Source organism: Lissotriton vulgaris, chromosome 5, assembly GCF_964263255.1.
Source record: "Lissotriton vulgaris chromosome 5, aLisVul1.2, whole genome shotgun sequence".
NCBI lineage: Eukaryota > Metazoa > Chordata > Amphibia > Caudata > Salamandridae > Lissotriton > Lissotriton vulgaris.
The window spans coordinates 275,676,322-275,690,983 of NC_141693.1; the positions used below are offsets into that span (position 1 = coordinate 275,676,322).

At 43.6% G+C, this 14,662-nt stretch overlaps 1 protein-coding gene across 1 annotated transcript in view; it reads right to left on the reverse strand.

The window, feature by feature from the left end:
- Positions 1-14,662, reverse strand: part of CA6 (carbonic anhydrase 6) — a 69,391-nt gene that overhangs the window by 26,600 nt on the left and 28,129 nt on the right. Inside the window, exons 3-4 of the mRNA XM_086921401.1 lie at positions 11,885-12,033; positions 2,812-2,907 (exon numbers count right to left, since the gene is read on the reverse strand). Coding sequence (XP_086777527.1) covers positions 2,812-2,907; positions 11,885-12,033 — 245 coding nt within the window. The remainder of the gene's footprint in view (positions 1-2,811; positions 2,908-11,884; positions 12,034-14,662) is intronic.

The following is a 14,662-nucleotide window of genomic DNA, read 5'->3' on the forward strand; positions in this document are numbered from 1 at the left end:
ACACACAGCACAAGAGGACTTAAAGGTAAGTCCGAGGGTTCCCACACAAGAGAGCAGGCCACAAGGACCTCAGGACCACAGAAGCACAGCTGGATCACCATTACTAAGGCTGATCGGGCCGGGTGGAGAGCATATCAGTCAGGTGGGCGACATGCATAAAGATGTCCTCACGGTCGACAGCAGGCAGCTTGGAGAGGTGATTCCGGGACAGTTGGGTCACTCACAAAGTCCCTTGACAGGTGCTTGCTTTCTGGGTTGTTGGTGTCTGGTGTGGACTCTTTGTCACACTGTATGCTGCAGGGGGTCCAGTACCCCAGGTATTGGTGCAGCATGGCTCTGGTAGATCCTGGTGTCTTCACACTTGATTAGGAGACAGATCTGATCCTCCGGAGCTGGTGTACCACTTTTGGTTTGGATGCTGCTTCTAGGTCGCCTGGGAGCAGCAAGTCGACACACTGGACTTCACAGGTTTGGTGCCTGCAGTCTGAGGGGGAGCAGTACCTCTACTCCAAGTGAGTTCTTTGGCAATTTGTAGAAGGCTGGAAGAGCTCCAGTATTCTAGAGGCCTCGCAGTTTTGGACGAGACAGGACACCACGATTGATGAGTCCTTAAGGCAGCAGGCAGGGTTTAGCACCAAAATTCTGCAGCAGGGCGTCAGTTCTCGGGTCAGCAGCTCTTCTGTGTCCATATATTCTTTGTGTCCATCAAATTTAAATTGCAAGGTCTAGGAATGCCACCTAAATACTACATTTAGGGGCATTAAAGGGGGAGACATGTGGTAGCCAATGGGCTACCTACCTTTAGGGGTTCTACACCCTCTAAGTGACCATTTCCTGTGGGAAGGGAAACTACCCTAGCCCTGATAGGCTAATTCCTACCATCCCAAGATGGAGGAATTGGAAATCTAGTGTCCACATCACCGCCCCCACCTTAGGGGTGATGCTGGCTGAATGTGGGCACACTTCCTTCTCTAACTGATTTTCTTACCTGTCCTCCCACCAGATGTGGAGCAGGACAGGGGGGTTGGTATCGTCCACTATCTGGAGATGTCTTGCTTACACTTCAAAGGCGGCATCGCCTTCTAAGCTTCCCACCTTGGAATGCCATTCCGGCCTGGAGGAGGAGTGAAGCACCTATGCCCAGAGCATGCGTTGTTCCTGGCCTCAGAGAGCGCTGACCCTCACCCCATGAGGTCAGGAATATGTCTGGTGATGACAGGCTGGCTAAGACTAGTCGGTGACCACACCAGTGTTTGGTAGGTTTTCAGGGGACCCTCTAAAAGGGTCCTTTGTGTGTATTTATTATTAAATCCAACACTGGCAGCAGTGAGGATTTATTAATAAGAGATGTTCGGTATCAAACACCTTAGGGGGCATTGAAGCCATCATGAAGCTAGGAACTTCATAATGACGAGTATCCAGCCCAAGCACTCACTCTCTGTGGCTTTCCTGTGCACAAGAATGGACTTAGATATTGTAGGGACATATCAGTTCATACAGATATGCCCAAACATGGCCTATAGTGCACTCTGCCTTAAGGCTGTAAGGCCGGAAGTAGGGGTGACTAACCTATACCTCATGTAGTGTCTGTAGGCATTGCACACAGGGCAGTGTGTCATGTCAACTCTTCTGTTTTCTCCACACCAAGTCACACAGCCTGCAATGGCAGTTTGCCTGGTTTTGGTGAGAGGTCCCTAGGGTGGCACAATGTGTGCTGCAGCCCTAGAGGGCCTCTTCAGTACCAATACCCTAGGTATCAGGGGTACCATTTACTAGGGACTTACAGGGGTTGCTGAAGTTATGCCAATTGTGGTGCAGTTTTAGGAAAGAGTTCTGGCACTGGGAACCTGGTTGGCAGGGATCCAGTGCACTTACATTCAAAATCACAATATGCACCAGGCAAAAATTGTGTGTGTGGGGGGGTAACCATGCCAAAAAGGCACTTTCCTAACTTAGCCGAAGGGGATGTGTTTGATAAATGAGCGGGGTGTGAGGAATGCAGGCAAAACATATCGGCAGAAAATTGGTAAACGATATGTTTGAGGTAGAGGCAGATACAGTATACAGGATATAAGTAAATGAGGGGTGAGGGATGTAGGTAAAACATGTGAAAGATACAGGGAAAGAGTTACGAGGGATACAGGTCAATGATGAGTGTGAGGCAAGTCTCACCTTCAGGAGACTTCTCAAGACCTGGCTGTTTGAGCGTGCTGTAGTTGCAACCCCCCCCCCCCCCCCCCCCACCCCCCCTCACCCCACTTCCGCTTAGCACCTTGAGACCCTCACTGGTGATTAGTGCGCTCTACAAATGATTGATTGAGCTAGATTTGAAGGACACAAATTACAAGTGAAGAAGGTGTTAAAGTTATAGGTAAATCTGGTGGGATGGATACACATTTGTTGTGAAGCATACTGGTGAATGGTGAATGAGCTGTGATCGATATAGGTAAAACATGTGAGGGGTAGTGGTGAATGACATGCACGAGGTATAGGTTATCTAGGTGTGATTAGCACAGGAGAAAGAGGTGTATATGGGGTTCAGGTGAATCAGGTGTGAGCAGTAAATGTGAACAAGGAGTGAGGGCTCTAAGGTAAGGAGAAAGGTAAATGAAGTGTGAGGGATACAGGTATTTGAGTTGCAGGATAGAGGTAACAAAATGTGATGCGTAAACTAAACCAAGTGAGAGATGAGGGTAAAAGAGGTATGCAGGACAGAGGTAAACGAGGTGAATATGGTGCCATGGAGAAGGGTGCATGAGAATGTTCACTCTTATGTATTACCCCCCCCCCCCCACCACCCTTCCCACATACCACATAGAGGAACGCCAGCACAGCCAGGCCCTTTTCCTTGTCTTTCGCCTCGTTGACATCCCCATACAGGTCCGAGTTAAAATGGACGATGTGAAGCTGTGGACACAGAACAAGTTAGTGAATACTTTTTAGAGGCCCCAGGATGATGAGAGCAGGTTAGTGAATCTTATAGTGGTCCATGGGAGATGTGGTCAGTTTATTGAATCCTAAAGTGAGACATAAGACCAGGTTACTAAAAATAATGGAGGTCCTCAGGAGATATGAACAGGTTAGTAAATCCTAGCGAAGCATCCTAAGACCTGAGACCACTTTTGTGACAGTGCACACTGGCTGATAATACTAGATTAGCAAATCCAAGAGTTTCCTCTGGGAAATGAAGCTAGGTTAGTGAACACATGTGAGACCCTTCAACGATGAGACCACGTTAATGAATAGAGTAGAGACACCTTGGAGATGAGACCACTCTAGTGAATGCAACAGGGGTCTCTCGGAGAAGAGTCTAAGGGCCTGATTATGATGGTGGTCCGACTTTTGTCCGACCGCAACCCTGTTGGGAATGGGACCACCCGGCTAGCTATCCGCGGTCCTGCCACAGGGATTACAATGCGACCGCCTTGGAGGCAGTCGCAATATGTATGTTTTGCAGCGTGTGTTGTGGGCTGCAAGCACATGTTGCAGTACAAAAAATACACATTTTGCATATCCCTGCACTAAGTGGCAGGTACCATGCGGTGAGAGCCTGCCACACAGGGCCCTCCAGGCTGAGAGCAAGGAGGGAAGAGGGGCCCGCGGGTTAACCGCCATGAAACGGCCGGCGGAAAGGGACACTGTAAACCCTACAGCGGTGCATGAGCAGGCTCTGCCACTGTTGTAGGGATTCAAGTCCTTCCGACGCACCGACTGGCTCCTTGAGCCCATCGGATGCTTGGTGGTCGGTCACATTGTAAAGTGGCAGGCGGACATCCATGCTCCAATGGCGGTGGGACCTTCACCAACAGGCTGAAGGTTGCGGTCCCACCGCCATCATAATCAGGCCCTAAATTCCTGCGCGATGAAGCCAGGATAGGGAATCCTGAAGTAGCTCCTGCCAAGGGAATGCAAGTAAGGCCTCCGGGAGATGAGGGCAGATTAGTGAACTCAAGAGCAGCACCTCAGAACTGAGGCCAGGTCAGTTAAAAGAAGAGAAGGCCCTCACTGATGAGACCAGATCAGTAAATCTGTGAGCGGCCTCCCGGAGATGACACCAGGTTAGTCATTACAAGAGAGACCACTCTGAGAATAGACCAGGTTAGTGACTTCTTCAAAGAAAATGTATTGTTCAGTTAATTAAAGCGATTAAAATATTTAAAATATAGTTACGTCATGAAATATAAAAATATTAAAATCATCAAGTTAGTAATATTTCAGTAAATGCGTACAATATACAATACAACATGCTCTCACAAATATAACCCTTCTTTCTCTGCCTTTGTGAGTCCTGGCTAGTGATGCCTGCCAGGTTACTGAATGCAAGAGAGGACTCTGAGTGATGAGACTATATTAGTATGAGAGTGCCCTGGGATGCGTGTCTAGGTGAGTGAATATGAGAGATCATGTGAGAGGCTGCCGGGAGAAAAAAGCAGGTTATTGAATACTGGCAAGTCCCTTCTGAGACAAAGCCAGGCTAGTGATTACAAGACTGGCTCCTGGGAGATGAAACAAAGTTAATGACCACAACAGACACTCCTGAGAGATGAGGGGACATGAGGGTTGTCTGACAGAATATCGATAACACAAATATTGTGTGTACAGAATATTGTGTCAAAAATATCGAGGACATAAATATTGAGAAGGTAAGTGCAAATAAGTATAGGTTTATTATTCTTAACTCCACATCTACGTGCCTTGAAGATATATATCTATTTTAAGGAACCAATTATATGTGACTTAAGTATAGTAAAACGTTGCTTTCCCATTGAAACTTACCTTTACGATATTTTTGTCTCTGATGTTCTTGACGCAATATTTTATCCACACAATATTTTTTACTCAATATTTTGTCTAAATTCCAACATGAGGCAGGATAAATGAAAATCAGGGAGGCCCCTCTGAAGGGAGACCAGGTTAGTGAATACAAGATAGGCGTTTGAGTGATGAGGCCAGGTTAGGGAATATGAGAGAAGTCATCTTTGAGATAGGCCAGGTTTGTGAATACAGGAAAGGCCCATTCAAAATAAGACCAGGGTAGTGAATATGAGAAAACTTTGGATATGAAAATATACACCAGCTGATCCTCTAGGATCAACCTGGTTGATTAATGAGATTTACTGTGCAATCTCTAATAACCCCTTCCCCATGATGAAATATGCTACGAAGTCTCTCAGTAGTCACTTGGGGACGAGATCTGATTGGTGAATCCTATTACGGCGGTGCTTGTCAAATTGATCCCCATAGCCTGGTGACAGTAGGGAGAGCCAAGCAGTCTCAAAGATGATTTTGAGTGCCCTCCCAGCTCGCCAGGATTCTGGGCCTCGATATTGAAAAAACAGTTTGTAACAATAAGAGTGGCTACCTCCACCATAGGAAACAATGGTACAATGTCGGCCACTGCTTCAACAATAACCATTGTCGACTGTTAATGTCTGTCAGTTCAGCACCTTGGATAGCTCCATCAAGCCCAAGGGAAGAACTTCTATGGTCATCTAAATCAAACCTGGTGAGGATAGGAGCCCTCTCGGCCCTTGTCTTATCCTCTACGTTTTTAATAATGAAAAGTGCAGGTAAGGTAAAGACAAGGTCTGGAGAAGGAGGATCTATCTTTCCAGGTGAAGAGACTGTCCAATTTTTTTCTGCTCAGGGAAAGGAAAACAGGACGACTGCATACACTGTTGGGGTGTAAATTAGGGGTGCGCATAACTGGTGTGATTCTCTCTAGCGTAATTATTTGTAATTACTGCACAGTTTGTGGCCTTATAGAGAGGGACATGTGGTACAGTCTTGTGGTTAGTCATTGTTCAGTGTTTACATTCCGACCCATTATTGGTGGTCAGGGCATTCTATGACCATACATTGTAAGTGTCCTTTTAATTGGCGGATGCAATATTCTAGATGAGAATGCTCGAGCGTAATGCTCTGGGATGGTTAGCAGTTGAAGCAATCTTCTGGGCTTCTTGTACCTGTATCTATCCTTTGACTTCTATGCCAATACAACATTTTATTGGTTCTGTTCTACGCGCCTCCATCACCTCAGGGTTTTTCCCTGGAAATTAACTAGGTGGGTGGCACTGACAATCCTGCCATATCCTCTAATCCGAAACACCCCAACAGTATGGTAGTTGGTAGGGGCAGGTACACCCATTTCTATACTGCAGTTGAAATGTTGGTAGTGCTGAAAAGACCATAGCCACACCCTCTTTAATTTTGCATTCCTTTTCCAGCTACAGGCATCACCACCTCGCCAACGACGAGGACAGCTATGTGGGAGTGGTGTGGTGTAGGGGTGCTGGGAGATCTCAAAGTGTATGAAGTCCACCCTGCCAGTGCCAAACCTTATGGAGAGCAAATCCTTAGGTCTTGAAAATATAGTTGTTTGTAATCGGGAGGTGGGCTTAGGTGGGGCTTTATATACAGAAGTGTTACAGGGTGATGCTAGTACTTGGTAGAAAGTGGGTACCCACATGGAAGGAGGGCTTGGTGGTCATAGTTAAACCATCGGAGGATGTTTCTAATGAAGTGAGGGAAAACTGGTGCCACTAGAATATTATTCCATGTTTGACTTACTGCCTGGTGTGACATGGCTGACGATTTACCCTCAGGCAGGGAAGACTTGAGTGGATCAATAGAATAAACTCCTAAACAGTACTTCATTTGAGCTGGTGGTTTCAGGTGGAGCCCACCAGTCATTTACTGAGAGCAAGTGAGAGAAAATACATACATGGGAAAGGAGGAGGGAGAGAAAGATGGAAAAGCCATAACAAGGGGAGACAGTAGGAACTTGCAGAAGTGAGATAAACGAGCATGAGTTCCTGATAGTGGATTAAAGAGGCATGAGGTGGATTCAAGGCTATGCAGCCTTGGTATTGGGCTGCCGGTCAATTAATAGCACTGGCCGTGGTTGACAAAAATATCGAATTATTAATAATTTTATGTATTTTAGTGTGTTTAATGAGAATTGTTTGTTATTTTATTATATGTTTTAAAATTTTAGTAGTTATTAATTTATTTTAGGTTTAATTTTGTGTTTTTAGTTCCGTAGCAGGTTGTGGGTTTATAGGGGAATAGGGTGGGAAGTAATTTAATTATATAGATTTAAATTATAATTTATAGTAGTTAATATTTTTTTTAATTGAATTTTGCATTTTTAGTTCCGTAACGGGTTGTGGGTTTATAGGGGAATAGGGTGGAAGGAATTTAATTATATAAAATGTACTGAATAATTAATGTGTTAATTGATCAATTAATAATAGGTTAATAATTAATTGTAAATTAATTTCAATTAATCAATTAATAATTCATTATGTTCATTGTTTAATTAGTTTTAGGTGTGTGTTGTGGTGTTTATATGTGTACAAAGTGTGAAGGGTGGTAAGTAATTAATTTTTTATTGATTAATTATTGCATATTTATAATTAATTTCCATTAATTAATTAATACTTATTAATTGTAATTGTGTAATTAGTTTTAAGTGTGTGTTATGGATATTATAGTGTTAATTAATGTGTAATTAATTACTTTTATTATCTTTGTTAATAATAATATATTTAATTTTATATAAAATTATGTTAATATTGGAAATTAAATTTAATAAAAATGTTGATGTTTTTGATTTTTATTGTTGTAGGATCCAGGACTTTCCCTACTGTTGCACTCATTAGAGTGGGAATATTAATTTTTACCCCTATGCTATCCAACGCTTTTCCTACTGTTGCACTCACTGGAGTGGGAATAGTAACGAGCGCTTTCCCCACTGTTGCACTCACTAGAGTGGGAGCAGTAATTTTTACCCCTATGCTATCCAGTGCTTTACCTACTGTTGCACTCACTGGAGTGGGAATAGTAATTTTTGCCCCTACGCTATCCAGCGCTTTTCCTACTGTTGCACTCACTGGAGTGGGAATAGTAATTTTTACCCCTACGCTATTCAGTGCTTTCAATACTGTTGCACTCACTGGAGTGGGACTAGTAATTTTTACCCCTATGCTATCCAACGCTTTCCCTACTGTTGCACTCACTGAAGAGGGATTGTAATTTTTAGCCCTCCGCTATCCAACGCTTTCCCTACTGTTGCACTCACTGGAGTGGGAATAGTAATTTTTACACCTATGCTATCCAACGTTATCCCTACTGTTGCACTCACTGGAGTGGAAATAGTAATTTTTACCCCCTTGCTATCCAATGTTTCCACTACTATTGTGTTTATTTTGTTATTAAGTGTATTTATTTTTTATAGTTTAATGTGTTAAATATAGAATATTTTATTTAATTTAAAATTATTTATATATGTGTATATTTTATTTTTATATAATTTAAAAAGTTTATCAATTAAATAAAGATAATAGTTAATAAAATGTATTTAAGTACATATATGTATATGTACACATTTGTTTGTGTTTATATTTATTAAATTACGTTTATTAGTTATAATTAATGAAAATATATATTACATTTAATTTATTTTGTTAATATTATTAATATTATTTGATTAATTTTAATTAAGTTATGTCTTTTTTAAGTCGATATTTTTTACTTCTATATTTTTTACATCAATATTTTTGTGCCAATATTATTGTACTTACCTATTTATGTATAGGAAGTCAACATTTTTGTTATCAATATTTTCACTTCGATATTTTTTTCTTCGATATTTTTAATAACGATATTTTAACATGGAACCGATTTCAACACCTTTTTGTACTGAGGGAGCAAGCACCCAGGTGGATTGGCATTAATCATCCAGCCATCACCTGGATGACTTCTTGTTTTTGGAGGAGGCAGGGACAGGCCACTGCAGCATTCTGATGGAGACATGAGGAGATGACAAGGATGACTGGTAGCACTAGTGGCACATAAGGGAGAAGGCACAGTTACCGGCCTCGCATTCTTTGGGTTTTTGATCGGTACTTGGTCAAGCAGGAATCACAGTGCCCTAAGGAGAAAGTTGAAGCATCCAGGGAGTCGGTCAGAGGTTGTTTGTTCAGCATGAAATCCATGATTTGTTAGCTGTAATTCCTCTCGGGTGACTTTCATTTTGCAACACAAGTCATTCCATGGGAAATTGGGGCCATGAGCAAAGAAGTGAGGAATGACCTAGGCATTTAAGAGTAATGTCTGGAGAATATAAGATGTGTTTCAATCTGGTGAGGTCACACAGCCTCCAGTGATGCCTTGATGCTTTATACTCCTGCAGCACAGGGAGTTAGGGCTTGGGAGCACTCTTCGGGTGGCAAATGGTGAAAGTTGGAGGAAAGAACATCATCAACCTATAACTCTTCCTTGTGATAGTGGCCTTTATGGTTTGGGGGAAAGATCTGGCAAGCAGGAGCATTTCCTTTTGTCAGAGAGCTGGTCGATTGTGTGGGTTGTGAACAATCCGCAGGCTACACACACATCCTTAGGTTGACCAGTATTGTATGTATCTTAAGAATATGACCTTCACAACAAAGTTTGTGGAGGGGTACAGGATTTATATAGCTGGCTCAATTTAAGTGAAAGGTTTTCCGAAGATTGGTGCCAGAGGCAGCACTTTGTCAGTAACATGTTTGGGGCACTGGATACCCAGGCTGAATAAGCTAGTAGTGACGTCAATCTCGCAAGGGGTGTTCCGTAACTATGAGGTGGGCATTGAGGATGCTTGTAAATGGCACACAACTGAGTACAGAAGAAACAGCACATTGGCAGTGGAGCATCTCAATTGGAGAGTTTGTGTTGTGGGTCTGGAAGTACAGGAGATCAAACTAGAAGGTGGGATTGAGGTGTATGCATTTGCATTTTTAATAGATATTAGAAAAAAGAGAGACTTCCGGAATGGTTTTAATGTTGACAGGGTGGAGCAGATCCATTGTGAAGAGGTGAGGAGTGACAATGGAAATATTGGCTCATATTGTACTTATTCCAGGATGAGTTTGCACTCTTTTATATAAGGCCCGCTTCTTCGGGTGTGCATTCTTGATGTTCTTGAAAGTAGCAATTCGAGTAGGTGAGTTGGCAGTAAAGGGAAAGGGCATCGGAGCTACAACGATGGTTCAAAAGTTGGATCACACAAACATAGTGCAATTTCGACTAGTTCAGGAAATCTGTACACGCAGCTCAATGTCATTAAGACCCATGAACGAGTTTTAAGCGTCAGAGAAAGGACTTGTGCCCAGTCGAACTTAGACAGGGAGCTGTGGGGAAGACTGGGCTGAGGCCCGCTCATGTTGGTTCTTCCTATAGCATTATAAAGCCCCCGAGTTTAAAAAAGGACTTAAAAATCAACATACACAAAATGTATCCTGCCACTTGGAGCTATTAAAATGAGTAATGGCTATTTATCTCTATATCCTAATTAATAGAAGAGCCTTGTGCCTTATTCGTCCGAAGGTGCTGTTAAATAGCACATATTCTGCATTGTGTACTCAGACGTTCTGTTAAATAGCATATAGCAGATGCCGTTTGCTACTGGGTGATCCACTTTTAAAATAGCCCTGTTGCACAGGTCCAATAAATGTGTCTTATCTACTGATCCAAGTGGCACCTGCCATTGTTTAATAAAAATGAAATTGGAGCATACAAGAACCATGCATGCACATATGTCGTCATGCATGCACATGCCTACTGTATGATGCAGCGCAAGTAGTGTCATGACGAGTATACACTGCGCGTGTTGCGTCATGACACATTTTTTGCTTTTTTTATTTTTGGGCGATGGTGCAAGCCAAAGCCAACAGGTCACAATGGCGAGAAATATTGACTTTGCCAATGCTTGTTGTTACAGATGACGTTCAGGAGAAACCAGACTGAATTTGAAAAAGGAAGTGCCAGCTCGCTATGTGCAAGGCATAATAAAAGTGTTGCCTTTTCTGTTTGTTGTATGTAAATGTTAAAATTCTGGCCACAACCTACAAAGTTCAGTATTGGAACAGAACACATTTTTTTTTTAGACATAAAACCACAAACAATGCACAATGCCAAACAGAAGCCCACACACATCTAAAACATTTACTTTTTTTTACAGGGTCTCACACACAGTGATCTAGCTGTTGCACCTGGAGTATTTTCTCTGCTAAGTATGTAACTTGTGTTCAATATATCCAAAACATGGTACGCATGGTATACATGGTGTCAAGCATCACTCTGAGACACGTATCTCACACTGCTACTTGTTTGTCACAACTCTGTTGTGTATCTGAGACTGCATAAGGTAGCCCCTCTGTGCCAGATGCCTCAGTCCACTCAGGTCTCAGAATGTTCTAAGTATCTCTCACTGTGACACATCTCTTATTATGCCAACCCTGTCATTGCAGATCCCTCCTGTTCCATATAACTCGTTTGTCAAGTACATCACACCTGCCCCAGATAGATTGCGCGTGTGCAGGTTTCTCTTACTGGGCAAGGTCTTCAAGCAATGTTAGCTCCTTACCTAAATCTGTGACTTGGGGGTGAGTGTCTGAAAAGTTTCAGAGCTCCGTCCATCATCTTCCTGTGCTTCCTTTGCTCGTCCTAAGTTGGCAGGGTATGCCCTGATGTGGGTCCCTTGCTCACTTTGCCCCTGGATTCAAGCTAGCCTGGCTGATGAGGGGTGTTACTCCGAAACCGGTCCCAGGATGCTTGTTTCCAGTCCAGGGAGGACCTGGCTTGGCAGTTCGGGCTAGACTGTTCTCATGAGACACAGGGTCAAGATAGATTTGCATATGGCTGGTCTGAACTGGGGTGGCGAAGTGAGCTAAAGAATGATGATGGATTAAACTCAGATCTGTGACTGGGGGTGAGTGTCTGAAAAGTTTCAGTGCTCTGTCCATCATCTCCTTATGTTTTCTCAGCCCTTACAATGTACCAGTTATCACATGTTGCCCCGGCCTCTTCTGTCCCCAGTATTTAACATTGCGCCCCATCTTACCTCAGCGAGGTATCTCATCCCATCCACTGTGTGCTCTGAGCCGCTCGTCTCCAGGTCCAGCCCCCCCCAGTGGAGGTGCATCTGCACTGCTGTGTAGTTGTTAGGCAGCCCATTGGTGATCTTCATGGAAGGGGGCAAATCAATCTGCACTGAGAGGAAAATCAATGATGAAAAGCCATGAATACCCGCTTGTCAAATGTGACAGCCCGAAACCCTGGCCCAAACCCTTCAGCTGCCATGGCCAACCCCACAAACCCAGAATAAAACCAATTTATGTCCTCAACATATCTGGAATCCACATAACCCAGACTCTATGATAACCACATTCCATAACCCCTCGCATAATCCCAATTGCCTTCATCCTGACACCCGGTCACCAACAACTATACCAGCCTGCAACCCCAGCCTTCAAAACAACCCTATTCACTCAACCACGCTTTAAAACAAATGGTATCATAAATCAACTGCAAACGTCAACCCACATTTGGACCCCATCTTCCTCCCAACCCTTTTTTCAACCAGACCCACCAATTTCTCCCCACGGTTGAGCCAACCAGAACCCTTTGATAAGCCTCACAGACTCAAGGAAATCGAGCTGATCCATTAATATCCTCCTGCTGAGGGTAATCAAAAATGCAAGCCTGAATGCCACACAAACCAGACACCAGCACCGCCACCCACAACACCAGCACAACCCAAGCATAAGCAGACTAGACATAAGACTTCCAATTTCTGATTCTAATATTTAACCACATCTCCCAATCCTTAAATTATCTACTTCACTACTCGACGCTGCCTCCATGATATGTTTTATGGGGTGGTATGAAACTGAGGGTTATTGTTTTGAGGTTGAAAGTGTGATTCTCCTCAGAGGTTATAGTTATGGTTATGGTTAGGAGCTGTGAAGGCGACAGCACGCTATATTTAGGGGTTGAGGTTACAACTGCGGCTCAGATTAAAGTAGGGTTTGCCGGTTTGAGATAAGAGCGGGAACAGCTGGCAGCTGTGGGGTGGATGAGCCCATTAGCAGTGTTAGCCATGGCAGGCGATGCCTTAGTGGAAGTCGGGTGGGCCAGGTGTGCTCACCTGTGGCGACCAGCCACATTTGCTTCGAACCACCGTCGCTCAGTGAGCAGGTGCTGCTAAATGAAGGACCAGTGCTCACCTTGGTGGGGTTGGTTGTGGCATAAGAGCATCTCAGCAGGGGCCAGGACAGGAGGCCTCAGTGGGGTTGGCTGCACCTCAAAAGGGCATGGCCAAAGCATGAGCACACCTGCCCTGTGTCCCGCACTTACCTTCTGCGTCAAATGCTCCACTTCTGTGTCTGAAGGAGATGGGATCAGCTTATAAAAACTACAGCCATATTAAGCTGCTAAGAAAGGCTACCCTCCCAGGTGGCTGTGAGTCAAAGATAGGCTGCATGGAATGATGCAAGGGGTCCCGATGGTGCCCTCTGTCCAGTATATACAACACGTGCTGTTGACAGTGTTTTTAGTGGAATGTATATGGGAAGGAGGTGCTGCAGCACACAGGGCGTCCTGTCACACTCTGAGACAGCACTCTTAACAATCATTCCCTACGACCTCACAAACACCTTTACGTTTTGAAATGTAAATAAAGAGACACGTAAAAGTCAGCACTGAATAAGCCCTGGAATAGCAGGGGAGTTGTCTTTCACCAGCAGGATAACGACCCAGACCGTTATTGCGATATTAAATTGAGCATTATTCATTTTAGATGTCTATAATTATATATCAGCAAGTTTAGGTTTTGGTGACCGGATCGGATTTTTACGTTTCATTGCTTTGGCTTATGCGGTTAGAAGTCAGAAATGTAATGCACTTTCCTATGTACAGACTTTAGTTAAAAGTGTCAACCAAGCAGAAAGACTTGATTCCTGTCATGCAGTCACTTTTAAACAAACGTCTCTGGTGCACATATTTCTTAATCAATTAGCAGAATTGAATTTGACCATCTTTACAATAGTTGCTGGTTTTATGATTGCGACAGTTTGCATTAAAGTACAATAACCTACTACCTACTAACTTTAATGCTAAAAAGCGTTACCCAATTGCGTTAATGGTCAGTCATCCTCACAATCATATTCTCAAAGAGTAAAATGAGTCAAACTCTCCTTAACAAGGGGTCTCTTACTTTGCGTCTTAGGTTCCTCTCTTATTATCTTGTCACATACACAGCTGCTTTTTCCCTAATGCTCCCAAATTTGGAAAAAGAGGAGGACAGGGGAATACGTTTGAGAAATGATTGCAACAATATCGACACATGGGACCCCTGGCATTATGAACCATATCTACTGGTTCAAAGTTCCAAACTGCCCACCGCAGGTGAGATGGGGCAGGTAGAAGGCAGAATTAGACTGTGAAACCTTTTCAATCGGTCCTGGGGCAGTATGTGGTGAGGGGGGCTATGTCCCCGTGGATGCGATTTGGGGGGATTAGAACACACTCCGACAACCAGCACAATATCTAGCCATGCATATATCATTTAAGGAAATTAAGGGCCCTATTTAGAGGAGAGAAGTATAGAAGTAAACCCCCAAAAGTACAAGGCACTCAGCCTGCATATAAATATCTTCCGATGACTCCATGCGCATAGCGTCTCCCCAGGTGGAGTGTTATAGAATGTTATGGAAAAAAGTTGTCCACCTCAAATGTGAAAAGGAACTAGGCAGGGGCTTAGACAGAACAGATGGGTAGTTTGGTGGGGTTGGTTGTGGCAACATACACCTCATCAGGGTTTCGTAAAGAGGGGGTGTGC